We start from the raw sequence: 13,239 nt of genomic DNA, 5'->3' as shown, positions 1-13,239 counted from the left end.
TTACAATAATCCATAAGTTCTTTTGCGGAAATTCAGCACATATCATACATTTTATCATGTTAACACAAAAGGAAAAAGCCAAAAGGGGTAGGGGGCGTGGGAATGTGGTAGACAAAGATTCCATTCACGTCCACTCACTCACTCCTTCCTGACATTCAGTGCTCACCATGGGGCGAGTAGGCCGTGGCTGCCGGCTGCTGTCATCCCCAGTGCGGTTAGCTTTGCACCGGGAAACCGAAAACCCAATGGATGCATCCCAGAGGAGCCCACAGCTCCCACTCACTTCTGTAGCCAAGGCTCCCTTGTGTCTCCCGCCATGGGTCCTGAAGCCTCTGTGTTGGCTCGCCAAGCCAAGGGGCTGGGCTTGGTTCCCCAGGGAGCAGGGAAAGTGGGCCAGCCCACCAGCCAGCCTGTGTTCAAACTCACTGGGCTGGCGGTGCAGAGGGCAGGCCTGCTCGGAGCCAGCGGGTCGCCTCCCACATGCCAGCCCAGCAACCTGGGGCCAAACTGCCGAGCTCCTGCTCTCCGTGGGTGTGTGTCTTCCGGTGCGAGCGAAGGCGCCTGATACACACCAACAGCCCCCTCCATCCTGCCCTTGCCAAAGTTTAGTTTGAAGGGATAAAAGGCAAACAGGAACCCTGCTCCCGCCAGAGAAGTTGTTTAAGCCAAAAGGAACAGAAGGCAGTAGGCTGCCCAAGCGTTCTAATTTACTTATGGGCTCCCACGTTCAAATCGCAGGAGAGCCTCCTCTCTGGGGACAGAGGAGGTCTTCAAGGTAGCTGTCTGCTCGCTGCTGGAAATCCAGCTTCCACACTTGGAGAAGCTGTACAAAGCAGGTGTTAGAAGTACTCAACATTAGCAATCAGGAGGCTGGCAGGGCGGACAGGCTGCTAACTGAGGCGCCGGAGGCCTCCTGAGCCCTCCTGGGCACGGGCCACCCCCACTCCCCCTGCCAAGCTGTGGATACATTTCGGGGCAACATTTCTAATGTGGAAGAAAAAAAAAATACACAAAGTAAGAGTGAAAGCCTGCCGAGACGGCTCAGCAGATGAAGGGGATGGCTGCCAAGCCTGAGTTCGATCCCAGGAACCCACCTGCTGGAACGGGAAAACTGACCCCTGTACGCTGTCCTCTGACCTCAACAGGCATGTTGTGGCATATGTACTCCCACATACATACACATAACATCTTTTTAAAGAAAGGAAAAAAAAAAAAACCGAAAGAAAAGGAAGCCAATCAGGCAGGCACTGTTTCCAACTTTGGACTGTTCAGGTTTTCCTATTCTACAATCATATAAAAACATCTCCTACGCAATCTGTTCCTTCTCACTGTCAGTGCGGCATGTATGAGTTACGAGAGCTGGGCCTGACGAAAAGGGCCGCCATCCCGGCTACGTGGGAGGCTGAGGCAGGAGGACAGATAGCTGAAGGCCCGCACCAGGAGAATAGGGAGAGATGAGCCATTATGTTGTTTCCTAGGAGCTCGTGGCGGTGTAAGGTTGGGGCACTCGGAGTAAGTTTTTTACAGTTACGACAATCAGTGCTCCAGATGTTGGGCATGGGGTTTGGTCTGGTGAGTCTCAGTGTCAGCTCCCCGTTCTGAACCCAGCAACACCAGCGTGGCTGAACAACACTCTCATGTGTCAAGGGAAGATCCTAGGGCATTACCGAAGACCATGAAACAGACAGTAAATCCCACAGGCAGTCGCTCTGGGTCCCTCTTCTGTCCCCTCTGGGCAAGAGACCTCAGTGCAGAATGGGGCACTTGTCCTGGAGGGCAGACTGCCTTCTAAGTGAGGCTTCCCAGCCATGTGGTTTCCTCTTCTACCCTGTGGCTGCGTCAGAGTCGCCTACAGGGCTTCTGGGGGGGGCACTGACAGCTGACGCCCTCCAGGACTTTGATACAGTTAAATTTGAGTGGAGGACTGGGCTGGAGAGATCGCTCAGGGGCTAGAGCGCTTGTTGGGCAAGCCTGGGGACCAGGGTTTGAAGTGCTAGAATCCACATAGAGCCAGACACAGTAGTGAACCATCTCTAATCCCAACGCTTTTTACAGTAAGGAGGGAGGGGGAGAGGAGAGTTCCTTAGGAGCTGGCAGCAGCCAGCCTGCTGTATACAGTGTATACAGGGTGAACAGCAAACGGACCCTGCCTTAAACAAGGCAGAAGGAGGCAAGGACCTACACCAGAGGTTGTCCTCCGACTTCCACATGTGTGTTATGGCAACGTGCCCCCCCCCCTCTCTCTCTCACACACACACACACACACACACACACACTCTAGCACGTATAACAAATTCCCAGGTGAACTGATGCCGCTGTTCGGGAAACTCTCTGAGAATTGCTGGCTCCTACCCCCGGCGTGAAGGAAACAGACGGTCAGGCAGCGCCATGCCTGGCCATATCAGCTCCAAATTATAAAGGGTTTGGTAACTGGAGCCCCTGCAGGGGGCTCTGTTCCACAGGAGGCCGGCGGCCCTTCGTGTAACTGAACTCACAACCCAGAGCAATGGGCAAAGCCCTTAGGCAGCAGGAGATGAGAAGTGTGACACTCACTTCAGGTGCCGGATATCGGGGAGAGAGCGATTCAGGGAGATTTTATCACTGACGTAGATGTTAAATCCGTTTTCTCGGTATGCCTGGTCCACTCTCTCGGCATCGGTCATGGGGTAAGGCTTCCCCTGTTCTCCATGTCCTAGGGGGCAGAGAGCAAATTCAGTGTTGCTGGTTTACCTGACAAGGGTTGAGGCTGGGGAGAGAATGACTGGGCGGCAGATAGAGCCTTAGGCGTGAGTCTGGAGAGACGGCTCCGTGGTTAGGAGCACCAGTTGCTCTTGCAGAGAACTCAGATTTCAGTCCTAGCACTCATGTCGTGCCTCACAACCACCTGTAACTCCAGTTCCGGGGATCAGATGTCCTCTTACGGCCTCCATGGGCACTGCACACGTGTGGTGCACGGACTCACACGCCGGCAAAACACTCGCACACGTAAAATAAAATAAATACGTCTGAATTTTGTTCTTGATCTTATACCTGGTCACGGGGCGTATTAGTCACTTCTGCATTACTGTGACCAAGGACCTGAGAAATGCAACTTAATGGGGAAAGGATTTGTTCCAGGGGGTTGTGTCCATCGTCACATGGCTCTGTGCTCCCGTGCCTGTTGTGAACCAGAACGCAGTGGCAGCGGTGTGTGTGTGTGTGTGTGTGTGTGTGTGTGTGTGTGTGTGTGTGTGTGTGTGTACTGCATGGAAAAGGCTCAGGGGACGCAGAAAACAGAGAGAGGGAATACAGGGAGAGGTGCCAGGGTGAGATTCAACCCCAAGGGCACTCTCCCACTGGTCTGTTTTCTTCACAGAGACCCCACCTCCTACTTCTGTCTCCTTCCAGACTGTCACCATATCAGCTTCCTCGTTGGGTCCCAAGCCCTTCTGGGGCTATTCTGTATCTTCACAAGATCCAGGCACACATTCTGGAAGACCCTCTCTTCCAAGGGTTTCTTCAGAAAGTGGGCCGGCCATTCACTGCTCTGACAAGAAGCCAAATCTGCTCCCTCCCTCCGCCATCTGGACACCAGAGACAACCTGACTACAGGCATGCACTGTGGACTACCACTAGATCATACATTAACTAAGCCTGCTTCCATGCTGCGCAAGGAAACCTTTAAGGATAGACACTGCTCTTTGTGAGACTGAAGACTCTCTTCAGGCCCCCCCACTGGACCATCTCCGACAGTAATGCATCTCTTCCCTTGAAGAGCAGTTCATCTTGGTGCCTTTCCCCTGAGCCCATACCCCGTCTTCCTCCCTATAACCTATATTTACCATGTCAGTGCTCCAAAGATCTGCTTGTCTCTGGAGGGGCCCTAACAGACAGACCCAGAGTGAGCTCCATTCATCTTCCAGGCACTTCTCAAGGAAAAAAAAAACTACACAACCATGAATTAAAAGAAAAAGTTTTCTTCTATTTTTTAAAATTATACGGGGGCTAGAGAGATGGATCAGCAGTTAAGAGCACTTTCTCATAGAGGACCTGCATTCAGGTGCCAGCACCCATAGAATGGTTTACAGTCATCCACAAACTCTAGTTCCAGGGGATCTCTCTCTTCTGAACTCCTTAGGCACCAGGCACACCCATGGTAGTACACACACACACACACACACACACACACAGAGAGAGAGAGAGAGAGAGAGAGAGAGAGAGAGAGAGAGAGAGGCAAAACACTCATATACATAAAATGAAATAAATCTAAAAAAATTTTGAAGAGAGAGAGAGAGTGTGTGTGTGTGTGTCTGTGTGTGTGTGTGTGTCTGTGTGTGTGTGTGTGTGTGTGTGTGTCTGTGCTAGTGCCTGTGGAAGCCAGAAGAGGACATCAGATCCCCTGGAGCCGGAGTTACTGGCAGTTGTAAGCTGCCCGACATCTGGAAGAGGATCAAATGCTCTTAACTGAAGATCCATCTCCCCAGCCCTCAACAATCAAGATTAACGTCACCCAAGCATCCCCCCAAATTGTGCAGGGGGAAGTGAGGAGAGGGGGAGGGTACCAGCATTCACTCAGCCGGGGTCCTGTCCTGCACGCCACCCAACCTTTCCCTAGAGTCCCCACAGTCCCCCGGTACAGTGGACTGGAGAGCTCTCACTCTGCTGGTGTACTGAAACTCATCAAAGGTTACAGAACCAGCTGCGAGGGCCGAAGCCCATGCTCCTGTACCCCCTCCAGAGCCAGAACCCCTGCCCACCGAGCCCCCCTCCACAGGAGGCAGGTCTGCCTTCTCTGAGCTGATGAACCCTGGCTCTCTCTGATATCAGCAGCATGTTTGGGGGAGTCAAACGAGAGAGGCCACACAAGTGAACACTTTCTGTAAACTGTAAAGCACCAGATAAACTTGGGGCGATCTGATTGATCCCCATCTAAGCGAGGCAAATGGTCTGTGTAAATCAAAATTGCCATAAACAAGGGGCTAACCTGTAGCTTAGCGGCAGAGAGCTTGCCTAGCACCTCTGGGCTGCTGGGTTGAGGTTGGGTCCTCAGTACGGCTGTATGTAATAATAAATAAGCAAATGACTTTTAGAATGCTACGATGGTAAAAGATGCCTTGATTTCTCTTTGAAGTCGGGAGGTAAATCAAGGGCTGACTTATCTACTCTTTCCAAGGTCTGCTTGGAAAGTTCTACTGCGAGTCACAGATTCAGGGGGACAAACGCTTGGCAGTCTGTGTGCAATGTGGCTGAGAAGGGTCTCCGGCGCTCCGTGAGCGCGTTCTCCGGGGTACCCAAAGGCTTCTGGTGACCGAGAACTGGTACAAGCAGCTCGAGGGTCTGCATTGCTGAGTATCCAAGAGTCAGTCACAGCAGCTTAAGGCCAACTGCCCTCTGGGTGTCACATGACCGAGGACACTGCTGCTGTGGCAGAAAGAGGCCTGAACTCACACTTGGAGCAAGGCACCAGGAGATCCACATGGGGGCGGGGCGGGGGGTGGGGCCACACACGATCAGGCCCCGAGGTGGAGCAGAGGAGAGGGAGCCAAGGCCACCCAGCTGGACCCCAGCACAGCATCCTGGCAAGGCCTCAGTTTCTGTCTTCTCATCAGAGAAGGTCCACTGTGACGGCTGAGGAGGACACTCGGGGTGGAACTCCTCAGTCTCATCATTCGCTTTTTCTTTCTCATAATTAGGCAATTATAAATTATTTTTTTTTAAATATTTACTCTTTCATACTTATGTATAATTTTATTTCAACAATCGAGGAAGTAAACAGTCATTTATTTTTCTTAATTTCCCTGCTGTTCTTTTTTCCCCTTGCTAGCCAGCCCGGTATTCTAATAATTCAGGCACAATTGTCTGGCCAGCTGGCTCTTTGCAGATGTTTCCTTTCTTAATTTAACAAGTATCCTTCTCCATTCATCTAACATTCCTGGCACACAGAGCAGAGTGCTGGGTGTCGGGACTGGGGATGCCCTGGGCACCGGCTCAGTTATTAACACCCGTTTTCTTCCGAGCTGTGCAGTGAGTTGGTTTTGCCATAAATAATTTAGAAGGGACACCTTTAACCCAGGTCACCACACACCATGTCAGTCCCTCGGGCTGCTGTATCCACTTTCCACTCAGGCAAAGGCGACCTCATATCATCATCACCTCACTCCACACCCTCACAACAGCCTTCTGGGGTGGCCCGAGCAGACTGCGCGTGCTCACCCACAGATGGGGAGGACCCATAGATGGGGAGGACGGGGGCTCCGGAAGGGTGGATTTCATCGGTGGCCCCTTATGCTGGCGGCTGGCGCTGGGGCTGCTCTCCTGACCTCTGCCCGCCCTCTGCAGAGAAGAATCTCCACACAGTCTCTGCACCTCCGTATGGCGGCCCTTCCCCTACCGACCAGCCTCACAAGACAGGTGACAAAGCCCTACTGGCAGCAGGAAACTGGAGCTGTGAAGCCCAAGCAGCCAACTCTGGAGCTGGTGAGGTGCTGGCTCTGCCTTCCGGACCCGGGTTCAAGTCCCAGGTCGGCCTTGCTCTCCCCGTGTGACGGCTGGCAGGTGACACCGTATCTCCGAGGTACAGGTCCCCTCTTATTCAGTGGCATAAAAAAGGCTGGTCAGGTTGCTGGGGGTGGGACCTGCTCTGGGTTCAGCCTGCGTCACCTCGAATCAGCGCTACTTACTTTAGCGTGGGACCTGCGAGAGGCATGGTCACGTGCTAATACCAAGGTGGCGGGGCAAACCCGAGGACAGCGGTTCTGGTGCTGAGAGGAGAGGTCCGAACAGGTGAAAGGTGGGTGCAGGAAATAGGGAGGGCGGTGGCAGGCAGGAAGTGAACAAGAGGTCCAGATGCCCCTCACACACACACACACACACAACTCGCGCACACGCGCGCGCGCACACACACACCCGCAGCTGCACACGCATGCACGCCATGCCCACACTCAGCCCTCCCCTCCATACCTACTCGCTGTGCGTCCCTCCTGATGGCCTCCTTGTCATGCCAGTCCTTCAGCTTTTCTTTATCCTCCAAGAAAAACGGCTTCTTTGGTCGACCGTGTAAATCCTTTTAAAAAAAAGAAAGGAAAAAGAAAATAAAGAGAAGAAACCTCGAAAAGGAAACATGGGCAGCCACAAAGGTCCAGTCGCTACAGCGCCTGAAGGGAGCACTACCACCTGTCGGGTCCTCCCAGCATCCTTCGGAGTGCCTGCCATGGGACCCCTGGGTGGGCAGAAGCCAGAGGGGCACAGAAGCTCAGCGCCACCCGCCCGCTGGGAACGCGCTGCCCAGGGGAGGAAGAAAAGACAGGCTTATCTTTTCATCGGTGGGAGAAGGTGCCAAGTGTGGTGCTGCCCAGCAGAAAGGACTTGTGGAGCAGACACGGAAAGCCGGTTGCTTTCCACACTGAAGAGGGAAAACGAGGCTGGGTGTGGCGGTACACCCCTGTAATCCTGGGAGGCAGAGGCAGGAAGGCCGTGAGTTCTAGGCTAGCTTGGCATATACTGTGAGACACTGTCACACAACAAGACAACACAACAACACAACACAACACAAAAGTAGAGGCTAAGGGGTGTAGTTCAACGGTGGAGTGCTAGCTTAGCATTCACGAGGGTTCAGCCCTCGGCACCCCAAAGGAACGAACAAATGCATGAGCTTAGATTTAGTAACGTACTTTTTTTAAAAGATGTATTTAATTTTTAATTATGTGTTTATGTGTCTGTCCGTGTGTGGGCATGTCTGTGGGAGGCCAGAAGAGGGCATCAGATCCCCTGGAGCTGGAGTTAGCAGCGGTTGTGAGCTGCTAGCCTGTAAGTGTTAGGAACTGAATGTAGGTCCTCTGCAAGACCAGCGCACACGCTTATCTGCTAAGCCACCTCGCCAGGCCCAATATAGATAACTGAATCCAATTCACTTTATCTAAAACATTAGCATTTCAACATGCAATCAATGTAAAATGTAATTATTTATTTATTTTGTGCCCCCCACCAAGACAGGGTTTCTCTGTGTAGCCCTGGCTGTCCTTTCTCACTCTGAAGACCAGGCTGGCCTCAAACTCACAGAGCTCTACTTGCCTCTGCTTCCCTGGTGCTGGGATTAAAGGCCTGGGCCACCACCGACTGGTGGTATTTTACTCTTTTTTGGATTAAGTCTTTGAAATCTTTGGCTTAAGTAAATTCAAACTCCTTTCTGGTGCTCTGGAACTGCAGGTGGCCGGCTAATGGCTACACACCCAGGGCAGAGTTTCAGGAGTGAGTGTTAGGCCAGGAGGTGGGGACAGGATGATAGACTCCTGCTTTTACAAGAGTCCTGGGAATTCACAATCAGGTCGTCACACTTGCAATAGCAAGTGCTTTACCCACTAAGCCACCTTCTAGCTCCAAACACACAACACTCAAGTAACGCTGATCATGTAATATTATGTAAAAGATCATTCCAAGACTTTCAATCCAGAGGTACTTGAATGTTTTTGTAACACCCAGAGGTTGTGTTTCTGAAGGTTGAGGTCTTTTTTTTTTTGGTTTGCAATCATCTTCTGATACTTTTCCTTCCCCTGGCTTCCAGAATGCCCCCTTGCCACAAGAGATGAAGACAAAGGGAAGGGGCGCAGTGAGGATGTAAGTGAGCTGGGGAGGCTGGCAGAATGTCTGGAAATCCCTTTAGACAGCAAATGCATGTGGGCGTGCTTGGAGTGACTGCGTCTGGAACCTGTGTGCTCTGAGTCAACATTCCAAAGGAATCGATCATGGTCCCCACTGCCACTCACTCACTCATCCAAATGGAATTTTAATCTTTGTTTTAATCATCAGTTAGCGCGTCTGGCACCCTCTGAAGAGAGTGAGAACAGTGAAACAAAGCCAACGGCATTCTGATGGAGGAGAAAGATGGGTCAGAGCACACACTCCAATCCCAAGACTGAAGACTTGGCAGCGCCTGCCAGCGAGGGTGATGAACCTCAGGCCCAGCTGGCCAGGGTCCTCAAAACCACAGGAGGGCTGAGAAGGAAACGGAGTGGGCCTGGGCTTCAGCCAGGTCTCAGGATAGATTAGGGGAGACTTTACTGCAGACGTTGGGGTGATTCTCTAGCCTCCCAACCCATCCTTCAGATTTTGCTTTAGGATCACACGCACTCACGGATGCCACACATGAAGTAGATTATTCTAATAGCCCTTGCGGGTAGTTTGAATGTAAACTGGTCCCCATGAGCTCAGGGAGTGGTATTATTAGGAGGTGTGGCTTTGTTGGAGGAAGTGTGTCTCTTGGGGGGGGGGGGCGGCGAGCTTTGAGGTCTCATAGATGCTCAAGCCACGCCTAGCGTTGCAGACCACTTCCTGTTGCCTGCTGGTTAAGATGTAAGACCCTCAGCTCCTTCTCCAGCACCATGTCTGCCTGCATGCCACCATGTCGCACCATGATAATGATGGACTGAACCTCTGAAGATGTAAGCCACCCCAATTAAATGCTTTTCCTTTATAAGAGTTGCCATGGTCATGGTGCCTCTTCACAGCAACAGAAACCTTAACTAAGACAGCCCTCTTGTGTGTATGCCATGACACACAGTCATAGATACAGCCAGCCAGCCAGACACACACACACACACACACACACACACACACACACACACACACACACACACACACACAGGATCAGGTAGAACTTATTTAGCCAAATGCACAGAGTTGATTTATACAGGGTGTGGTGGTTACAAGGAGAATGGCCTCCATAGGCTCATATGCTTGAATGCTTGGTCCCCATTTAGTGAACTCTCTGGGAGGTGTGGCCTTGTTGGAGTAGGCGTAGCTTTGTGGGAGGAGGTGTGTCACTGGGGTGGGCTCTGGGGTTTCAAAACCCCATGTCAGGCCCAGCGTCTCTCTGCCTGCAGATCGGGATGTAAAGCTTTTAGCTAGAGCTCCAATGCCACGCTGGTCTGTTTCCCACCATGATGATCGTGGACTGACCCTCTGAAACCATTAGCAAGCCCCCAGATAAGTGCTTTCTTTTGTAAGAGTTGCTGTGGTCATGGTACCTCTTCATGGCAACAGAAGACCCAGGAGACACTCCTTTGGGAATGTCTGAGAGGCGCTGCCAGAGAGGTTTAACGGAGGAAGGAGAGCACACCCTGATAGGATGGTGCCACCCCTGCGGTTTAGGGTCCCAGACTGGGTACAAAGGAGAATGAACTGCATGCACACCAGCGTTCATCTCTCTCTGCTTCCTGGCTGCGGACCCCATGCTTTCACACTCACTCAGCTCCTGCCGCCGTGCCATCCCCGACATGATGGACTCTAACCTTTCTTAAACCACTAATTAATACAAACCCTCCCTGGAGATATGGTTCAGTGGCTGCCCTTTCAAAGGACCTGGTTTCTGTTCCCAGAACCCACAGGGCAGCTCCCAACCACCTGTGACTCCGGTTCCACGGAATCTGACGCCCTCTTCTGGCTGCCACAGGAGCTAGACATGTACATGATACGCTGACTACATGCAGACAAACACCCCCACACATCAAAAAACAAAACCGCATCTTCCTTCTGTAAGCTGCTTCTGGTGATGTATATTGTCATAGCAATGAGAAAAGTAGTTACACATATAGATAAATAAGACAGTTTACGGGCTCAACAAACAGGATTGTATAAGAAAAAACGCACATCACTCTAAGTGTATTGCCTTAAAGGACACAGATAAAATCTATAGATATTTAGAAGAATAAAGAATTAGTGTTCGGCCCAAGTGACTGGGGAAGGATTCCTACAGAGGAGACTTTGGGAGGGGTGTGGAAAGATGGAGAGGGACCTGCCTGGGAGCAATGTAGGTGGAATCCAACTGGAGGGGATGCATGAACCAAGGAATGGAGGCTTGAAGGTGACAGACAGATTTATTTAAGGGCAAAAGCCCAACCTGGTGGGAATGAATAAGGTTCAAATGGCAGACATGAGCCACACAGTAGGAGAAAGTCTGGACCAGGGCTCCTTGGCAGGTGGGAACAACAGTCAATGAGCAAGGAGCGAGCCAGAGCTGAGGTCAGGAATAAAGTGTCGAAACCCACATACTTTGATCAGTCTCCTCCCTCTCCTCCCATGAGAGACACCCAGATGGAGACGACTTTGTTTTCACCTAGAGGAAAAGTTTCCTTTTTCAAACTGAGAATCGCTCTTATTCTAGCCCTCACAAGTAAGATTCAAGTGAGGTTGACTACCTCAGACCATCTGACCTGGAGAAAATGTGTTTTGTTTTGTTTTTATTTTAACCAGAACCAAGTGGTGTAAGAAGGCAACTGAACCTCACCAGTACCATCCCCCATAGAGTTTCGGAATCAAGTACTGAGTGGGAGCTGAGATGCCATCTCCTGGACACCCTTGGCATCCCCCTGGTCCAGGAGGAAAGCCTCAGGCAAGCTGCCCTGGTATTCCAGAGCATCCTCAGAGTTTCACATTTCATGTTCCTTTGGGCATTCATCCGAGACTCATCTGATGACATGTCTGTCTCCCCAAAATGTGAGCTCCAAAAAAGCAGGTCTATTTTTCACTGGGAATGAAGGAGCAGATATGCCTTTGTTTTATTTTTTTCGGGGTGCAGGGAAGGTCATGTAGGGATTAGACGTGCCTAACATAGTCACAAGGATTTAATGCTGTAAAGGGCTCTGAGGATTAACTTTGTCCTCTGATTAAATGGCCTCAGGTCAGTTTAAATGGGCTGCACAACTCTAAAGACAGAGGGCTCACCTCACCAGAAGGTGATTTCTAGAAGATGCCATGGGCTTTGAACTCCTGCCTCCTTCATTGCCAGTCAGCTTCCTGTCTGTATCCTAACCCTCACGGCTCGTGGCGGAGGTTCTGTCTGTCTTTCCTCTGGGGCTGCTTTCATTTTCATATAGAAGTACCAGACATTTTAGCTCTCACACTCATACACACACACACACACACACACACACACACACACACACATACACACACATACACACACATACACACACAGAGAGTTCCTTCCAGGCTTTTCAGGGAGAGAAAAATGCCTATCTTGCTTGAGTCATTCAAATCTGGTCTTAACTGAGACGCGTATCTTCTGTTAGGAAGTGCCTGTTGTGGTGGCAGGGAGCCTGAAGGGGACCTAGGAGGCCCAGCTCTCTCATTCCTCCTGTTCACATTTATGAGGAGTAGACCACAGACAGGTTCCCGTGTCTGTCTTGGTCTCTGCTCTTTGGCCTGAAGCATTGGTATAAAAATTACCTGGGCACACCATATTACTGACTTGAAAAATGCTGAGACACCTACAGAAATGCTTCTAGAACTAGTGAGTTTAAAACATCAGGAGAGGCAGGGGTGATATGAAAAAGTTAACTTAATTTCCAAATACTAGCGATGGAACATTGGAAACTGAAATAAAAAAAAATACCATTTGCCATGGTGCCAACATGCAAACACTTATGAGACACACTGAACAAAATATCCACGGCACGTGTTTTGCTACAAATCAGCGCCAGAGGAGTCAGAGCTCTAGGTAAATCTGGACACAGGGCACAGCAGTATTTAGGAAGACTCCATGTGGAGGTGTCAGGCCTCCCAGAGGTGGGGGTCCAGCACTTGAGAGGTAGAGACAGGAGGACCATGAAATTTGGAGCAGCTGAGACTGCACAGTGAGACCCTGTCTAAAAAGACAAAAGGATGCCATCCTAAGAGAACGGCTCTACAGGCACAAAGCAGTCTTGGTAGAAACATGAGGGACTTAGACAAATAGCTAAACCAATCACACACACATACACACACACACACACACACACACACACAAAACAAAATTGAAGGACACACATACTTTTCAAGGTTTGGTTCGTGACTACAGTGAACACGAGAATGTAGTCCTTGAGTGAGGACAGACAAGGGACTAATGAGGTCCAGTAGAGAACAAACACATACTAACACCATCCCCCAGCCTGCACACATACACACATTCTACGCACACAAGCATGTATATACACATACATGCTTGGTCACACACGTACACACTCACACACGTGTATGTCCATACAAACTTACTGAGTGAATTCTGATTGAGAGTGCTAAGGAAGTTGGATGGGGAAACTTTTCAAAAAGGGTGCTGGAATGATGACGTACACCAGAAGCCAATACACACTTCTCTTTCAGCATGGTGCTGCACACCTGTAATCCCAGCACTTGGGCGGCTGAGGCAGGAGGATGGCAAGTACAAGAGAACAGAATGCAGGCCAGTGTGGGCTAGAGGAAGAACGGAGCACAGACAGACTAGCCAAG

The 13,239-nt window shown here is 50.8% G+C and overlaps 1 protein-coding gene across 3 annotated transcripts in view; it reads right to left on the bottom strand.

Annotated features, from left to right (window-relative positions):
• Positions 1-13,239, bottom strand: part of Galnt10 (polypeptide N-acetylgalactosaminyltransferase 10) — a 147,730-nt gene that overhangs the window by 67,295 nt on the left and 67,196 nt on the right. For 2 of the 3 annotated variants that reach the window (XM_042284036.2, XM_076542384.1), the window contains exons 2-3: positions 6,944-7,042; positions 2,554-2,692 (exon numbers count right to left, since the gene is read on the bottom strand). In XM_042284036.2, the coding sequence (XP_042139970.1) occupies positions 2,554-2,663 (110 nt within the window). In that variant the 5' untranslated portion in view covers positions 2,664-2,692; positions 6,944-7,042. Of the gene's footprint in view, positions 1-2,553; positions 2,693-6,939; positions 7,043-13,239 lie in introns of all 3 variants that reach the window. The other variant, XM_042284034.2, reaches the window with a different exon arrangement.

Source organism: Peromyscus maniculatus, chromosome 8, assembly GCF_049852395.1.
Source record: "Peromyscus maniculatus bairdii isolate BWxNUB_F1_BW_parent chromosome 8, HU_Pman_BW_mat_3.1, whole genome shotgun sequence".
In the NCBI taxonomy this organism is placed as follows: domain Eukaryota; kingdom Metazoa; phylum Chordata; class Mammalia; order Rodentia; family Cricetidae; genus Peromyscus; species Peromyscus maniculatus.
Note: the sequence above shows the minus strand (reverse complement) of the source record. Positions and strands in the feature narration are given on the sequence as shown.